Raw genomic sequence first — 17349 nt, forward strand, 5'->3', positions numbered from 1 at the left:
AAACCTGATCGAAAAACTGTTGCTGGTGCTGCTACATCGGCGATCACGACAAACACTACAATGATATGCCAAATCGAGATACGAAGAATTGTATTATTTGGTCAAGATTTGTCAGTCGGGTGCTGAGAGAAAGACCAATTGTGGATCAGAGCAGTTTAATTTTTCGATATCCTTTATAATCCGGCAGTGTGCTTTGACAATGATTTGTCAGAAGTTATTATTGACGGTTTTCCTTGTACACAATGTGTACGCCTTTATTAATCCGTATCCAAAACTGGCCAGTTACCCGTTGAAAGAAGGAGATGATGCCGGCGAACCGTTGTTTCTAACGCCTCTAATAGAAGCCGGGAAAATTGACGAGGCCAGAAAATTAGCAACAGTTCGGCATGATGAAATGCTCGACGTTCCGAGCTACTCCGGGTATTTTACTGTCAATAAGGAGTACCAATCAAATACCTTCTTTTGGTTCTTCCCGTCGCAGGTAAAATTTTGACTGTGTACAGTCGACTTGTTTTTTTTTTGACCAAACCGTACGAATTCGAGAATGAATGATCCTTCAGAATGCGCCCACTATCTGAAACAAAACGTAAAGAAGCCAAAAAAAACTATACAAAAAAATCTTCCGAAAAGTTATTTTGCGACAATGGTAGCAAATACAATTGAAACAATTCTGGTGTTTTTGGATCTGAGATTGCCTGAAAAAATTGGAATTAAAATTTTGTTAGTACGGTGTCACAGATATTCTTCAAGTTATTTTTGTACATCATAAATGTGCTATTATGTAAGATATCTTGAATTTCTGTCACAAAATTTATGGGTGCTTGGAAGCCAGCAAAATGAACCCAAAACTTTAGAAATAGATCGAAAATACCAAATTTTAATCATTTCGAATGTTGTAATTCTAAAATTCTGAAATCTGTTCTCAAATTGTTAATACACCAGCTAGTGTTACTCGAATTTGTTCTGTAGATTTATCTTTATCACATAGCAGGGATGTCCTTTCATCTGCTTCTTATCAATTCATCCATAAAATTGTTACAAGGTCAAAATTAGGAATGTTTAGACAAGGACGTAGTTTTGAAAAAAATTATTATTTCGCTACTTCAAAATTGTTTGAAATTCAGTAAACTGTAATATAGCAAAAGAAAGATATTTCTTAAATTCAAATCCGGCAAAGTAATTCTTCCATTAAGTGCAAAATGCAAAACCAAAAAATCAAATTATCTCAGTATCACTCCAGCCTCATATATTATTAGATGTATTTTCCATCTCTTCAACCTGCTTTATTAGACTTCGTAATTCCGTTACATGTTTTCATACAGTGATGACAAAATTGTTATTTCATGTTTTGATATATTTATCTGTGCTTTCTTATCACAATCCCTTATCACATACTGGGTGTATTTTAAGTCATAATTATACTTCGACCCATTTCTGATACGCAAGGGTAATTCTATCAAGTATCGGACAGTATCTCAGAGTAAAAGTTCTGATGCGTTTGGAATTGAATGTATATTATAGGATGTATCAGACTCGAAATATATAAAGTTACAGACTTTGAGTAATTTTACTGTTGAGCAACACATTGCACTAAACTAGATATTCTGTGGTTGGAGATACTCACATCAATGTAACCGAACATTAAGAATAATCATCTTTTGCTATTTTAGAACGTCTGATGGAACTGAGCCCTCAAAATATGAATATGTTTTGCTTCATCATGGCTTTACCGAATTCCAGACAATCATAAAGTTGCGAAACAACGATTTTTTTCGCACATGCATCAGTATAATAACATCACCAACTTCAATCTTATCTGTTTTCTAATAAGGGACCAATCCTCTTGAATTTTTGTTGATATAAATGGCTTGTAAAGATGTTTCATGTCATTATCAATGTAATTTGAGGCAATTGTGATAGATTTAATATTATAAACTGATTGCTCTACAAAATATTACTTGTTTGACTACGGAAAAATTTCCTTTAGGCTCCGAGAAATGTGGAATTTTCTAATAAAGATTTTGGATTACTCAGCCAACAATTTGCTTATTCAAAATTCAGTCTGAATGAAAAGTGAATTTAAAACTCAGGAAAGTGTGAATCTTAACAACAGTAGAACTTCACCTTATCATTCTTCTCGAAGTAACAATTGCTGATCAAGCTCTCTATTATAGATCAACCCAAAATCTGCTCCAGTAGTGTTATGGCTGCAGGGTGGTCCAGGAGCAACATCACTGTTTGGTTTGTTCACGGAAAACGGTCCGTTCCGAGTGACGAGTAACAAGACTTTGGAGCTACGCAAATATTCGTGGACTAAAGCGCACAGTGTATTGTACATCGACAATCCTGTTGGGACAGGTTACAGTTTCACGAAGAATGACAAAGGATACGCGACAAATGAGACCCACGTTGGCAGAGATGTTCACACAGCGCTGGTCCAGTTTTTCACCTTATTCCCCGAGTTGCAGGAGAATGATTTCTTCGTTACGGGAGAATCCTATGGAGGAAAATACGTCCCAGCAGTATCGCATGCGATAAAAGACTTCAATATCAAGGCAAAACTGAAGATAAACCTGAAGGGATTGGCCATCGGGAACGGCCTCACTGATCCAGAGAACCAGCTAGTCTACGGAGATTACTTGTACCAGATTGGACTGATTGATTCGCACGGCAGGGATTTGTTCCACCAGCTTGAGGACAAAGGGCGCAAATTGATTCAGGCCAAGAAGTTCGACGAAGCTTTCGACGTATTTGATCAGCTGCTGAACGGTGACCTGCATGGCGGTTCCTTGTTTCACAATCTGACCGGCTTCGACTTCTATTTCAACTACTTGCACATCGCAGATAGCAAGGAATCCGACTGGATGTCGGAATGGGTGCAACGAGTCGACGTTCGTCGAGCCATTCATGTGGGGAACAATTCTTTTCACACGGAGGATAAGACAGTCGAAATACACTTGAAAAACGATGTAATGCAGTCATTAGCAGTACTCATAGCAGACTTGACACAACACTATCGCGTTTTGCTCTACAATGGGCAATTGGATATCATAGTTGCTTATCCGACGACCGAAAATTACCTCAAGAATCTTAATTGGCCCGGTGCTGAGGTATACAAAAAGGCTGTCAGGAAGCAGTGGTGGGTGGGCAAGGAACTTGCTGGCTATTCAAAAACTGCTGGGAGTTTAACTGAAGTTTTGGTTCGTAATGCCGGTCATATGGTTCCATCCGATCAGCCTCGTTGGGCCCTTGATTTGATCACTAGATTTATCAGAAACAAATCATTCTAAATCTTAAATATCTGAGCATCCTAATATATAGTGGAGCGGCAATATAAGCCTTATCATTAGAAGCCCCTGACATTTCCTCACCATGTGCATCACCGGTCTTCTTTCACCGACGTGGTTGAAACAGCTAGTGTAACTGCTGTAGCATTGCCGTGGTGGGAGCTCACTCGAGACCGCACTAGCCGTGCAACAGCAAGGAGTAGGGATGACTATTACAGTCCTGTTACAGCCCCAACAGCAAGACTGTAATGATGCTCCACCAGACTCTAAGATTTTGGATGGGGGACAGGATTGATAGCGATCAATTGTTGTGAGCAAACATTGACAAAATGATTCTACTCGCTTTTGTAGAGTCATTTTTTCAGTGTGTAGAAGCCGAAGGATATTTTTTTTTTTTTTTATATAAGCATTTGAAACCCATATAAGAGTTTACATCTGCATACATTGATTCAGTTTACAATAGTTTTACAATGGTTGGTGTAGTTGTTTTACATATTTGTACCGAGGTATGCCAGTTCATACTTTTAGGTTGCATTTACTTAGAAAGCACTGGATATAGCTTCAAGCTCTTAAGTTTGGTTCAGAAATTAACGATTCAATATTCAATGGCGGGCGTAAGTTACACTTCGATAGATTGCTCTAAAATTATGTTTTTTGTTGGTCAAGCAATACGCATTGCCATAGTACACGATTAGCGTTTTGTTCAAATTCGCCACAATCGCGTGTCGGGTTTTCCATAACATTTATGTGAAAAAGAGAGGCGCCTAGGTGGTAGTGATGCGCTCTGCAATGATTTATCGTGACTACACATTCTCTTTAAAGGTCTTTGTTGTGGAACCAAGGTTTACAATTTTCACGAAAGTAGTGTGTGAAGTATTGTGTGTCTAGTTTGACCTTGTTTTTTTATAACTTTATTTGTTTGTGTATAAGCATTTTTATTTGAAGGGTTCAAAGAGGTAGGTGTGGGAAATTTGTGAGAAATTTACAAGTGTTTTGTTTGTTGCAGTTTTAGCTAGTGTGTCAACGTTTTAATTTCCTTCGCTTCCGTTGTGAGAAGGAATCCAAAAAAATTTAACGTTTTGTGGGCGTTTTGAGAAACAAATAAGTTGTATTTATACTTGATTTTGAACATTAGAGGGTGTGTTGAAGTAGAAGGTTTGGAACTTGCAATACTTTTAAGAGCACTGAGGGAATCACAGGAACTGAAAGCGTTATCATCTGTGCAAGAGAGTGGTATATCCATTGCTTAGTTTAGGGCAGGGCATTCGGCGGTGTAAGCTAAGGCATGTTTAATCAAACTTTTTTGTATTTCTACGTTTTCATCGGGCAGGAGCAGGCAGCGCCTACGAGTACATTGTCGTTTCGCTGCCATCGGTAAAGATTGACCAGACTTTATTTTCGTTTAGGAATTCCTGGAAGATGGCGTTAGAATTAACACTTTTTTTTAACTGCGTGCCTAATTCAATGTTGACTGGAATTGACTGAGTGACAATGTCGTATTCGTACTTGTACATGTTGAGGTTGCTCGAGACTTCAATGCAGTCTAAGAATTCGTTAACTATTTCGATGCATTCAGTAAAGATTCTTTTGCGTTTTCTCTTACTTAGATTGTGATAGGTCATTCAACGCAAATAGGGATATTTTACCTGTGATATTTGTACAGAGATTGCTACGTATCGTTACGATGTGACTGAAATGAAATTTTTTGATTTCGATAGTTCTTTGGTGTATATTTTTCTACATTCGTACATTTGAGTGGTATTCAACACAGGCATTAAATGGGAATCTTGAAATTTTTATTCAGATTCTTCTGTACTTGTTTGATTTAATGAAATTTTATTATTCCACCTACTGAATCAGCATAATAATATTTTTCATTACAAAACCTGAGAGAACGACATTGTGCTGCTGTTCTCGTATCATATGACCTGAGCACAAAGATAGATTTCGCTCTCTCTCTTGCTCACTTTCATAGCTTGCCAAGTGAAAGGTCAGATTGAAGATAGGTGCGGTCACGTTCATGTTATGTTTATCATTAATCTCTATTAGTGTATGTTAATATGTGTTTTTGTTGTTATTCGTATACAGACTGAATTATTAACGACTGCATGGATGGACCCTCGTCTGCAACCTGCACGCGTTAAAATTCGAGAGCAGTTGTTTGCCAGGGCAACCAACCGTCCGCGATGTACGTAACCTCAAAAATTTTAACAATTTTGAGTTGAAGATACGCCCGTTTCCTCCGACACGGTTTAAACGGTGTTTAATTTTTTCCGCATAGTTTAGAAATAGGCTGAACTTGGTTTAAACTTCGATTAACGTTGAATTTATCGGGCTGTAGCTGCCACTACTGTCACCAACAGACGTTCAAATTTTTGAGGTTACGCACACCGTGTGGAACTGTTTAAATTTATGACGATTATGCCGCCCTGGCAAACAACTGCTCCCAGATTGTAGGGCATACACATTAGATGTTCGCAGACGAGGGTCTATGCAATTGTTAGCAATTCATTCTGTATAATCTGTATATCGAGGGTTTCTGGTGAAAGTGCCGACTCCGAGCCACGCGGTCACCGCCAGCGTCAACACACGCACAACTTTTACGTGAACCGAGCGTAGCGGACAAATGCTGCGAACGAAGACTTTTACATGTGTTAGTGCTGGTGGTGACCGCGTGGCTCGGAGTCGGCAGTTTCACCAGAGACTCCCGATATGTTTGATGATGAGATTTTACCTTTGAATTGAGGATTGTAATAAAACCAATATGGCTGCCGTTGGAACACTTGGAATATCGTTTTAGCTCAACGATTGTTTTTGGCACTCGGTAGACGCCAAGCGGTCTGTTACGTCTAAGAAAATTACGATAAGAGTAAGTGGATTATGGTTTTACAATCAAGTAACTCCTAAACATGGAAAATTAACATTTGATAATTTTTACGGTTTTTTTTCTGTTTTCGTGACAAAACAGTGCTTGGTTCACATGTTGTATTCATTTTTCGTATTTTTATTCGATCGATTCACTTATATGAGAATAAACAATTATTTGTTTACATATTTTGGTGTTATACTTAATAATTACGCTATAATTATTGTACATAAATGTTTGATGTTATAATTCATAACAATGAGCAACTGTGTATGAACTCTTATAAGCCTCAACAATATCAGAATTGTATAATTTGGATACATTTCATACATTCGCTAAACTCACGTGTGAGATTGTTACTTTACACTTTTATAACAGCAGCATTATGTACAATGCTAGTGAGTGTTTCAAGATTCTAAATTCAGTTGATCATGTATTACAGGACACATGCCTATATCAATAAAAACTCTGAAACCTCGCAGTACGTCGTTTAAAAAAACTACTACAAAAATGCGATAAAAGACATTCTGCAATCCAACCCATGCGAATAGCCACCATATTGAATTGTGAACACAGGCTATTCCGCAAACACTCGGAACCACGTGATTATGCTGATATTAGATATTACGGCAATTCGTTAAAAACTATGAGAGTTATTGATACCCGTTCATTACTAAAAAAATAGATTTTTATTTACGTACCAGTTTCCACGTCCTTCGATATTTCTAGATAAATCTATTTAACCCTGTTCACGTTGAAAGAGTATTTCCTTACATAATAACATTTTTTAATCGAAAGTATTCCATTAAATTTCTAATTGAGCTATTATTTCAACGAGTTTAATCAAGGTACGGTAATATATAATCATCTACAATGGACGTGTTTTTATGCCATTCAAAGTGCGAAATTCCGGGCACTACGTGTGTCTTCAACTTCCCGTGTTTATCGAGAGTCTTTAATCCTATCATATCCTTTACGTAAATATCCCTATCTCTCATTTCAACCACGGTTTCATTGGCATTATAATATCCGAACTGGCTGCTCTGCCAAGGAGTGATAACCCCATCATTAGGTCCCCCGATTAAAATCATCTTGCGTAACTTTGTGATGCCAACTTTGAAATCGTCAGTCAATGAAGTGGTTTTTTCATTGTTCACGTACGGCAAAAATCTGCTGTAGTTATAGTACAATCCCTGCGAAATTGAAAACATTTGGGATGAAAGCCAACTATAATCGTCTGTTTATTTAATTGAAATTTATTTTTTTCTAATTAATGAATAACTTAGAACAGTTTAATTACCTGATGATGAGGGTCGTTCCAATAGTTGCCAACACTAGTCCGCTGTCCTACTTTTGAATAGAAGAGTTCGTAGGCAGTTTCGCATACCAAATCTGGGAAGAACAGGTGCAGAAATCGTGCTGTTGGATAACATGAAAGTTTTTAGTTTTGTTTCAATATAAGATAATAAACTTGACGAACTTCAACTTTGTATGTACATTTGAACTGTACGTCTACGTAATGAGTACATATTAAAAAAATTACAGTTGTTACACGCACGCATCAGTATTGGACACTGCCTACTTACAATTTTTAATTATCTACACTTTAATTACAAATTTCATTTGTGTTTTGCAATTAGGTTGAACAAATCATAAATCACATTTGTATTTTGTAATGGGGCAGGAAAAGATGGAAGTTACATTTGAATCTTGTGATTGGAAAAAATGGAGTGATTAGGGTGAAATAGAATGTAAATTATGTTTGTATTTTGCAATTAGGGTGAAATGAGATACAAATTAAATTTAGATTTAGTAATAGAATGAAATGAAATGCAAATTGCATTTGTAATTAGTGGTTAATTTCAATTTCATTACAAATTTCGCAAGTAATTAGTATCTATTTAGCTTCAATTACAAAACATAATTGTGATTTGTATTTGATTTCGTTCGAATTACAAATTAACAAATGCAATTTATAATTCATTCTTTTTAAATACAAATCTCAAATGTATAATTTGTATTTTTTTTATCGTCTCGTATCTTTCGTCAATTGCATTGGTAATTTTTGTGTTTGGAAATTCCTGTACTTGTCATACCTATAAAGAGAGAACTATAGTTTCTATGGTGCATTGCTCGATAATTGTGAAGGAGTGTAAAGCCAAGGTTGCGGGTTGTAAAGGTTTTCAGTGAAATGAGAGCTCACTTCCAAACTGCCCAGCTTGCGGAGAGCTTAACGAAATGAAATTTCTGACATTGTGGTCCGGAAATTTCTGCAGGATGGCCCTGGCCAAGAGACCGCCCTGACTGTATCCGAGCAGATTTATTCCTTCGGGGAACGCGGCGCCAATTGCAATGATATCACCTCCGATCTCTTCCACTTGACGCCACATAGGCTCCAGGCTACTCCATCCAGCGTACCTTACGGTATTAAATATCTGAGTGCCAGGGTGCATCTGAAATTACAGGAACCCTTGGGAAAAACCCTAGAATTTCGATTCCTTTTTTGTATGAGTGAGTGAAAATGGCGATGTGAAAATTTTCATTATACTCTGTCGAAAGTATACAGACGAAAATCCCAAATCGTATAATTTTTGTAGATCACGAATTGTTCTACATATTTAGCGTCCTCCATTATCACGAAATATAATAGATACCGCAAGTCCGTGGAGTTTCAAAATAATGAGCTTTAATTTTAAGCATGAATTTTATACGTCATTTCATACGAATGAATATATTGTTACAACAAAATCTTTCTGCGTTACAGGAAAGTCAAAAAGCCGTACGAACGAAAATTGTTGAAGTTTACAGTAAATCGATGAATCCTTGGAATGATGTCGAATTTATGAAACTGATTCAGTAAAATACGAATATGAAGCCTAATACTTTAACTGTGTATGGTGCAAGGAAATGGCGAAAAACTTAAACGGCTACTATGGTATAGGTATTTAGGTACTTTATTTACGTTAAGTGCACGGAGAGAATAAAACAGCTAATTTTACTCAAAATCGCAAGAAGAGAGGGACACATGAAGGTTTTTGATAAAAAAAAAAATACAAATGTCGACTGTATTTTTTATTATAAATGTAGCAGATTTTAGTCTGCACACAGTAGTTTTTACTGTTTTTAAAGTAAATTCAGCATTTTACGAAGTATATTTAACGGAACAACCTGATGTGACCCTCTGTTGATGCAACTTCGAGTAGAATCTATTTTTATTTTCTCCATATGTAAGAGTGATATGAAGCAGTTATACACTTATACAGTACTGCACTTATCTGTCTTATGCGAGTTATGAGAGTTATGAAATTTATTATATTTATGAAAAAGTAGACATTCGAAAATGTCATCATATAATTTATCTCTCGGAGGAGTTACGGGAGGTTTCTACTTTGTTGGGCCGAAAACTAGTCGATTTTTTATCAATATTTTGTTCAAAAAAACATGAAATATAGAATGTTGATATTTGGGATGTTTACTAAGCGGTCTTTATTGAACGTGATAATATTTTTTCTTCACTTGCGGAAGTGCTTCTGCACGCCCTAGATGAGCAATCGTTGTGAAATTTGGCAGGCACGTGTACAACAAACGTCTTCATTAGTTGAACCAGAATTATCCAAAAGTATTCAAAAATTTTTATTTTATGAACAAAAAACTGCACAAATTTTGACATAAAACTAATCTCCCCTTCGATAGCTCTCTATTTTTTTATTTTTCAATATTTCTTATTCATTCTGGGTCAAGTGATGAAGACTATTGTACACGTGCTTGCCAAATTTCATGACGATTGCTTATTAGGATGTGTAGGAGCACTTCCGCAAGCAAAGAATATCCATGTTTTGTCAAACTTTAAAAAGTATTATCATGTTCAATAAAGATCGCTTATTAAACATACCAAATATCAACATTCGATATTTCATAATTTTTGCATAGAAGATTGATAAAAAATCGAACGTTTTCGGACCAACAAAGTAGAAACCTCCTTTAGTATTGCCCACCAGCATTGAACGCACGCTCTACTGGGAAATTTTTACGCAAATAAAGTACCTACCTCACATTGTACCTATAAAAAGATATAGGTAATTCTAAAATGTACCTGGGTACCACCACAAGATATTTGCTGAGGAAAGTACCTAGATACTTTACAACATTGACTTTAACGTAATGGATAATATCAAGACAAGCATTATGTTGTAACTTTAGAATGACATTTTCAAGGAGTTGAATGCTTCGAATATGAGAGTATTTTGCTCTATTGTCGTTTGCTGAATTTCAGACTGTTCTAAAGTAGCGAAATGATGGTTTTTGAGAATGCATCATTGTAATAACGTTGCGAACGTCAGTCATCAATTTTTTAAATTCTCCCAATTTTAAGAGAGAAAGTTATTATAATCACCTCGGTAATGTAAAAACTTAATTTTTGCTAGATTTCTACGATTTGGGATGTCGAGAATCATCTCTGACCATTTTCTCAAATTAGAACTGATGAAATTTTTGATTCGCTTGGTCTACTAGTGTCGAAGTTATTCGAATAATGAATTACAAAAAAAATTTAACGATACTCATCTGGAAAATAGGTCAACGGATTCTGATAATTTTCATTTGAATAGACGCAGCTGTTTTCAATTTATAACTGAGTAAATTCTCAATCTGATCAGTCCAGTATTTTTCGAGTTATTCAAGTAACAAAATTAGGAAAATAATTCAAATGACATCTCGAGAACGGATGAACGGATTTTAATGATTATGGCCTCAATCGACGCGACTCTTTTCAACTTAGAACTAATGAAATTCTACGTTTGATCGGGTCAGTATTGTTCGATTTATTTGAATAACAAAATAGTAAAGAATTTTTTTTTTATATATATATATATATAACGTCGTTTTCTCAACTTTAAACGTATCCGAACGTGGAATTTGTAGGCTGGTCAGTCATGATGAGCGAAATCAACCACTTGATTCGTAAATATTTGTTTAACGCGACAATCGTCGACCTCGTGTCCTTGACACGTGAAAGATAACATACCTCTTGTATTCGTTTGCTTATCAACTCCATGCTTTCACTTCCAGTGAGGACTCCATGAATGAGTACAACAGCTCTGTACTTTTTGGCCGCATAATTAGGAGCGGCTAACAGAGTAGCAAAAATGAGAACGGAGCAAATGCTGCGGTAGCACATCGTGTTCCTTCGCGCTTTGGAACTTGAATGAATATGCAGCATTCTGCGATTGCGTCAGGGAAATGTGCAGGATGTTGTTGCCAATATCAGGCTCTGCTACACAAGTCTAATACATTGTCAGCTGTCTTTGGATATGATAAATAAACACACAACTGCCATTAAACATCCGTCAGCAGTGCTTTCATATTTGCCAGAGCACTTCTGTGCGATACAATAAACTGAAACTGACCGTTCTTTGTTCTCACAATCAGTTCAAGTTCAATTACCGGGCCTTGTACGTATATATGTATAAAAAATACACCACTATCGAATACTGATTCAGTATAAATGAACAAAGACTGTTTCGGAGAACACTATCTTTTACTATCATTCAAATCGTACGGAAAATTGATAAATTATCTAGTACTAGCTTCTTTTCCGAGTTGTTTACATCACACTGATCTTTGATTATAACCCACCTTTGTCACGGTTTTACTCGGAATGTCATCTAGTTTATCTAACCTAACCCGACCTCATCTTACTGCTTATTTTATATTACACCTTTCGTGTTGTCAGTTGTTGATAAGGGTTGCTCTGTCGGTAAGCTAGGAGCTACTCCAAGAACAGTTCGTTACCCAGTGTAGAAGCTGGAGATTATCCGCCAACGGATGACTTGTTACCGACGGTCAATAGTCGGTAAAAAAGGTTTTCTCTGGAATACTGACTGAGAGTACACTAAGGTTACCAATCCTGGGTTAAATCGTGTGATGAATTTTGGTGGCTCCCGAGGATAATCTTAGGTTTCTGCATTGCTGAAATGCATATAGGATTTATGTTAATGATGGTCATTTATAGTAAATCACATAGGAATACGCAATTTTCCTTAGTTCCTTGAAAATCTGTGGTCTTTATGAACAGAAGTCGGAAGCTTTTTGATTAAGAGTACATGGTCAAAGTCAATCACGATCATGGTCATGAATCGTACATAGTTGAGCATTCGTAAGCGTTCGGAATCTGTTACTTTTCTCTATATATCTATAGCTGTTTACGGTGGGTTACTGCACAAATATGTTTTCCAAATTTCCAGACTTTAGTATGGACTGCGATTTGAACTTGGTATAACGCGTTTGGCTGGTCCAATATATAATTAGCAGTATTTATTTCATCGTATAAGTTATCCATCATTCAATTCGATGCAAAGAACATCACGACAAAGTGTTATCAGATCTGTACGAGGTGTGAAAATTATGTAAGTTACTAATTGTAGACTCCTGAAATTTAGCGTAATCGTCAAATCTACAGATAGTTCCATTTCTAATAATCTCTTCCAACGTCTTCAAAAGTGATATGGAGATAAAATAAAATATTTTAGATAAAAATGGCCTTTTGAAAGCGTGTGTTTCGTGGATAACTTCGGATCGATCTGGAATTTCTTGTATGTAAAATGGTCGTGCTATTTTCAGGAAGTGCGCTCTGGTGCGAGACAGGCGTCGAGGTTATATTTTGGAAATTATTCGATTATTAATTCATCATTTCATATGATAATTTATCGTTCACAGCTGACCAGAGTGCAGTTCTTAACATCTGAATGATCATGTCACAAAAGATTTTAAATCGAAATGAAGTTTTACAAAAAAAATGTGATTGAATCCCGTAAATAACCTTAAATCAGTCAATAAGGTTAAGCACCTTAAGGGGGTGCCCTGGTTGATTCGACGGTGACGTATACATCTTTGGATGTGTAGTCCACGTGTCGCAAATGCGAAAAAGAGCTCAACAGCCTCAATCTGTATACAGTTCTCAACAAAAACACTTCAACTCATTTTCATTTGACGACGAAATAAAGAAATGGCAGCGATCTACGAAATCGCAACAGTAAATACGTAGAATCCATGCCATTTCTTTATTTCTGCGTCAAATGAAAATACGTTGAAGTGTTTGTTTGAGAATTCCGTATTGAATGGGGCCGTTAATCGTTTTTCGCGTTTGAGATACTTGGACTTCGATATTTGGAGATATAAACGTCAACGTCGAAATCGACCAGAGCGCCCTCTTAACCAATGAAGTTAATGTTACATAAATACAATTTTTATTGTACTATAGACTCTCTCGCTTAGATAATCTCACTGTGTACGATCATCGTAAATATATGGGTCATGAAAAGTTTCCAATTAAAACCATTTCATAACCTACAAAAAAAAAACAGAAAGATATCGCTATCTAGGGGCGGACAATTACGTACTCGTAACTCGAGTAAACGCAAGATCTGTAGGGGAAAATGAAAGATGGTCAATGATCTTGGAGGCAAGTTTAATTGCTGAGTAAGGAATCGCGGTAGAGAATGGGGCGATAATCGGTATATCGAGCCGCAGAGTTGTCGGCGAAACGGAAAGGCGGCAGGCAGTTGTCATCCGGGAAACCGTCACCGCGCACCCCAAACTCTCGGGCTCTGCTGCAGGAGAGGAAGGCACGTGGCATTTCCCGTGCGCCGGGCGCCATACATCACGGGGGTCTGACATCGAAACCCCCAGCGCCAAGGCTCTCCTCGCGCCTTTACGCATGCACGCCCCAGCCGAGCGAATACCTAGCGCATTGTTTCGGGCGCCGTCATCCCCGATTATCACGGTCTCTCCCCGTCCCCCGTGCATTGGGGCCGCCCGCGTATTATTGCCGCTTGTTTATTCGAACAATGGTACGGATGACACGTCTTAATCCAACCTCCTTAATCTTTTCAACTTTACTTTTTATTTTCACTCGTAAATTACCTATACACACATTATTCCCCTAGAGCCAAACTGGCCGCAGTGATCGTGAGAGAAATTTCCCCAGTTTTAAACAACATTGCAAGCGAAATCCTACGGGAAAGACGCGGCGCTCGGTCTGCCTAGTTAAAAACGCGGATGAAAAGTTGGCACACCTGCAACGATAAAAGGTTTAGTAGTGGTCACTATGCAGTCCTTGTAAACATGTTACATACCATTTTAATTTTTCACCATAAGCAAAACAAGTTGTTCGTACTGGGTCAAATTTATAGTTTAAGTAACTAAGAAATATTACAATAACTAAACGACACCTATCAATCTTTGATTGTCAAGGTTAAAATTGACTATAATATAATCAAGTTTTTTATAATTGCAGTTACATTCGTTATTATTGTAACAATAAAAGAGTCAAGGTCCGTTTGCTTATCTCTTACATGGTGTTTCTGGGTAAATATCGAAAATGAGTTTGGTAGGTGTAAACAGAAAATCGATCTTTCAATGACACCATTCTTTTTGGACATATAGTCGTTTGGACTACATTTAATATATTTTCTTCTAACTATGAGTGCAATTATTTGATGTTGGTGCAAGAATGAAATTATGTCGATCAGACCTGATATAACTGAAAAAATGTGACAAACTGAGCAAACAGATTACAACTAGAATCATGTTAAACAGTTACCATTTCTAGGTATGTAAGTTCTTTGTATACAAAATAATATTAGTGATTATTTCAATATTTCTACCTTAATCCATTCTCACCTTGAAAATCCGCAAAAAAGTATGAAGTTTAAGCCATTCGAATGTCTTGAGAGAAAAAGACCCAAAATTCTGGAGCTAAGATCAAAAATTTTGAGCTCTGTCCAATGATGCAACTTCGATCAGCAGGTACAGACGAAATTTCTAAAAAAACAGTAATCGAGTAGGTTCAAAACGCAAAAACCATCGTTTCGCAAATACTTTGTTATTTCGAGTACGTGGTCTGTGGGAAGAATTCATTACGGTGTTACACCGACTCGTGATTAAACATCGTCTTGCGGTCTTTTTTCTTTTTTACTTTTGCTCCCCGCATCTCAGCCGAGCACGAAAGGTAATTTAATTTCTCTGTGCGACAGAGTTGGAGCCGTCGCAAAAAAAGAGGCTAGAAAAACGTGCTGTAGCTTTTAGGTATATAATATACGTATACCACGATGCCGCTCACGAGTACAAGCCATACACCACATAGATATACAATTTACCTAGGGCATATGGGCCGGAGAAACTCGCCTTGCTGTTTTTGCGTTTAATCAAGGGTATTCGTGCGGTCGGGTGGCTTGGCAGTCGTATTCTAGCCAACCGAAGTAAGTAAGGCAACTAAGGCAGTGGCCATCCGCAAGAGACGGAAAAGGGGGGGACGGGAGGCGGGCGCAAGACGGCAAAGGTAACATCCACTGTTTAACGGTATGTAGTTGGAGGTATATATGTATATAGCTATACAAGGTGTCCGGTAACTCGCGAATAGTAAGTCGGTAGCAGCGTTGTTTTCCACGGGAAATAAGCACAGTTGCCAAGTTTATGAGGAAAATTTTCCTACCCCGGCTGCACAGTGACATATTAATGATGCCAAATAGCTGTGGTATCTGCCCATTTTGAGCTGCGTTTCTTCTCACCTCTGAACGAGTTGAAGTTTGAGAATCCAGGTTTTTTTTTTCAAGTCGTTGAATACGTGTTGGAACTAGAAATTGGAATGATCGAAATAGAGGATTCAAAGAGTCAGTCATTTTTAATTGCTCAATTTTGACTTCAGATTCGCAATCAGTGATTTTAGAAATCCTCGGGTACTAAGTTTCATACAAATCAACTGACCACTTCCGTTTTTGTCCGTCATAATGGATTCGTTTTCTTTTCTTTTTTTTTTTTTGAATTCATAAATTTTATGTTCAGATTCGTATTGAGCGACTTCAAAATCCCTCACGTACCAAATTTCATCCGAATAAATCGACTTGTTCCATTATTGTCCACTGCAATGGATCCCCCATTTTAAATTCTAGAATTTTGAGGTTAAATTCTTTATTCGTAATCCTCGAGGACTCGGCATTTTCAAATTTTTCGTCAGTCTGTTCAGATAAAGTAAATAACCAGCGTTTTTGCATCGTCATACAAGCTTTGCCAATATGCGCGCTAAAAAAATTTCACTCGTACTTAACTGCCCTCAAATTTCATGCATAATACGGTTGTGTATAAACTTATTATTCGCGAGTTACTGAACACCCTGTACACGTCTATTATAAGATACAGAAGACGAGAGACCGAAAACAACACTGGATCTGTTGCTCATCTGTCTAATGGGGACGGAAACCCGCAGCTACTAAAATGAGCGCAGCTTCCTTGCTTATATATTAGGAGTTAGGCCCGAAGATAAAATTCAATGTCGCGTGAACTTGCGCTTACAGGGAAAATTGGTGAAATGAGTAGTCGAGTGGTTGCGAACCTGCGTTTTTCTTGTCGTTGCTTTCTCACATTTTCCTCCCGCTGTACGAAGCATTGAGCGCAAAAAATTGAAGGATTAATTTTTTACCAGAAGTACAGTATCAATTTATTTCACGCGCAAGCGTACTTTTCTATTCACTCGATCTTACAAAAACATTCCTCGCGAGTATAAGAATAAAATAATCAGTCTTTTGTCCACCCAGGAAATACGAATCTGATCCAAAAAAAAAAATTCCGTCCTACACAATTAGACAACTTTCAACTATAAGTAGGTTTTCTTCAACAATACTAAAGCATAATTTTTCAGTGTGCAGGAGCTGTCTTTGCGGGGGATGGAGGCGAGACGGAGAAGGGTGAAAAGAAGAAGACAAAGCGGAAGCGAAAGGGTGAGCCAGAGACTCTGTGGAGGAGGCGGAGGAAGAGGCTGGAGAGGTGTCGGAGAACACGCCGGAGATTAGTGTTAATTACAGAGTTGAGTCGGGGTTGGGATGAAGTGAGGTATTTGTCACTCGGCGAGGCTCAAGTCGCGCGCCCGCTTCTGAATATTAATAACCCTCCCAGCGTCCAATGAATTGCGAGGTAGACAAGCTGCTCGGTATCCCCGCAGCTTGATTTCATCAGGCTGACAAGACGATGAAGAAAAATTAATCAACCGGATCGGTATATTAATACCTGACTGTGAATGTGCAGCCTTGTTTATGCATAGGTGTAATTGTACTTTAGAGACACATTTGCGGAGTTTTGCTATACACTTAATTTGGTGAATCGTGTCAATTGTCAACGCAACTCCCGGCCACCATTGGAAACCGA

The 17349-nt window shown here is 37.5% G+C and overlaps 2 protein-coding genes across 3 annotated transcripts in view; one reads left to right on the plus strand and one right to left on the minus strand.

Moving 5' to 3' along the window:
* Window positions 1-6637, plus strand: LOC124182701 (venom serine carboxypeptidase). Its single transcript, XM_046570287.1, has 2 exons — window positions 1-481; window positions 2175-6637. Exons 1-2 carry the CDS (start codon window positions 200-202, stop codon window positions 3288-3290), a joined length of 1398 nt encoding a protein of 465 aa, XP_046426243.1. The 5' UTR covers window positions 1-199; the 3' UTR covers window positions 3291-6637.
* Window positions 4235-17349, minus strand: part of LOC124182710 (lysosomal thioesterase PPT2 homolog) — a 26614-nt gene continuing 13499 nt past the window's right edge. Inside the window, exons 1-4 of one of the 2 annotated variants that reach the window (XM_046570299.1) lie at window positions 11177-11820; window positions 8357-8606; window positions 7454-7572; window positions 4235-7346 (exon numbers count right to left, since the gene is read on the minus strand). In XM_046570299.1, the coding sequence (XP_046426255.1) occupies window positions 6993-7346; window positions 7454-7572; window positions 8357-8606; window positions 11177-11371 (918 nt within the window). In that variant the 5' untranslated portion in view covers window positions 11372-11820 and the 3' untranslated portion in view covers window positions 4235-6992. Of the gene's footprint in view, window positions 7347-7453; window positions 7573-8356; window positions 8607-11176; window positions 11821-17349 lie in introns of those variants that run through there. The other variant, XM_046570300.1, reaches the window with a different exon arrangement.

Source organism: Neodiprion fabricii, chromosome 5 (assembly GCF_021155785.1).
Source record: "Neodiprion fabricii isolate iyNeoFabr1 chromosome 5, iyNeoFabr1.1, whole genome shotgun sequence".
Lineage (NCBI taxonomy): Eukaryota > Metazoa > Arthropoda > Insecta > Hymenoptera > Diprionidae > Neodiprion > Neodiprion fabricii.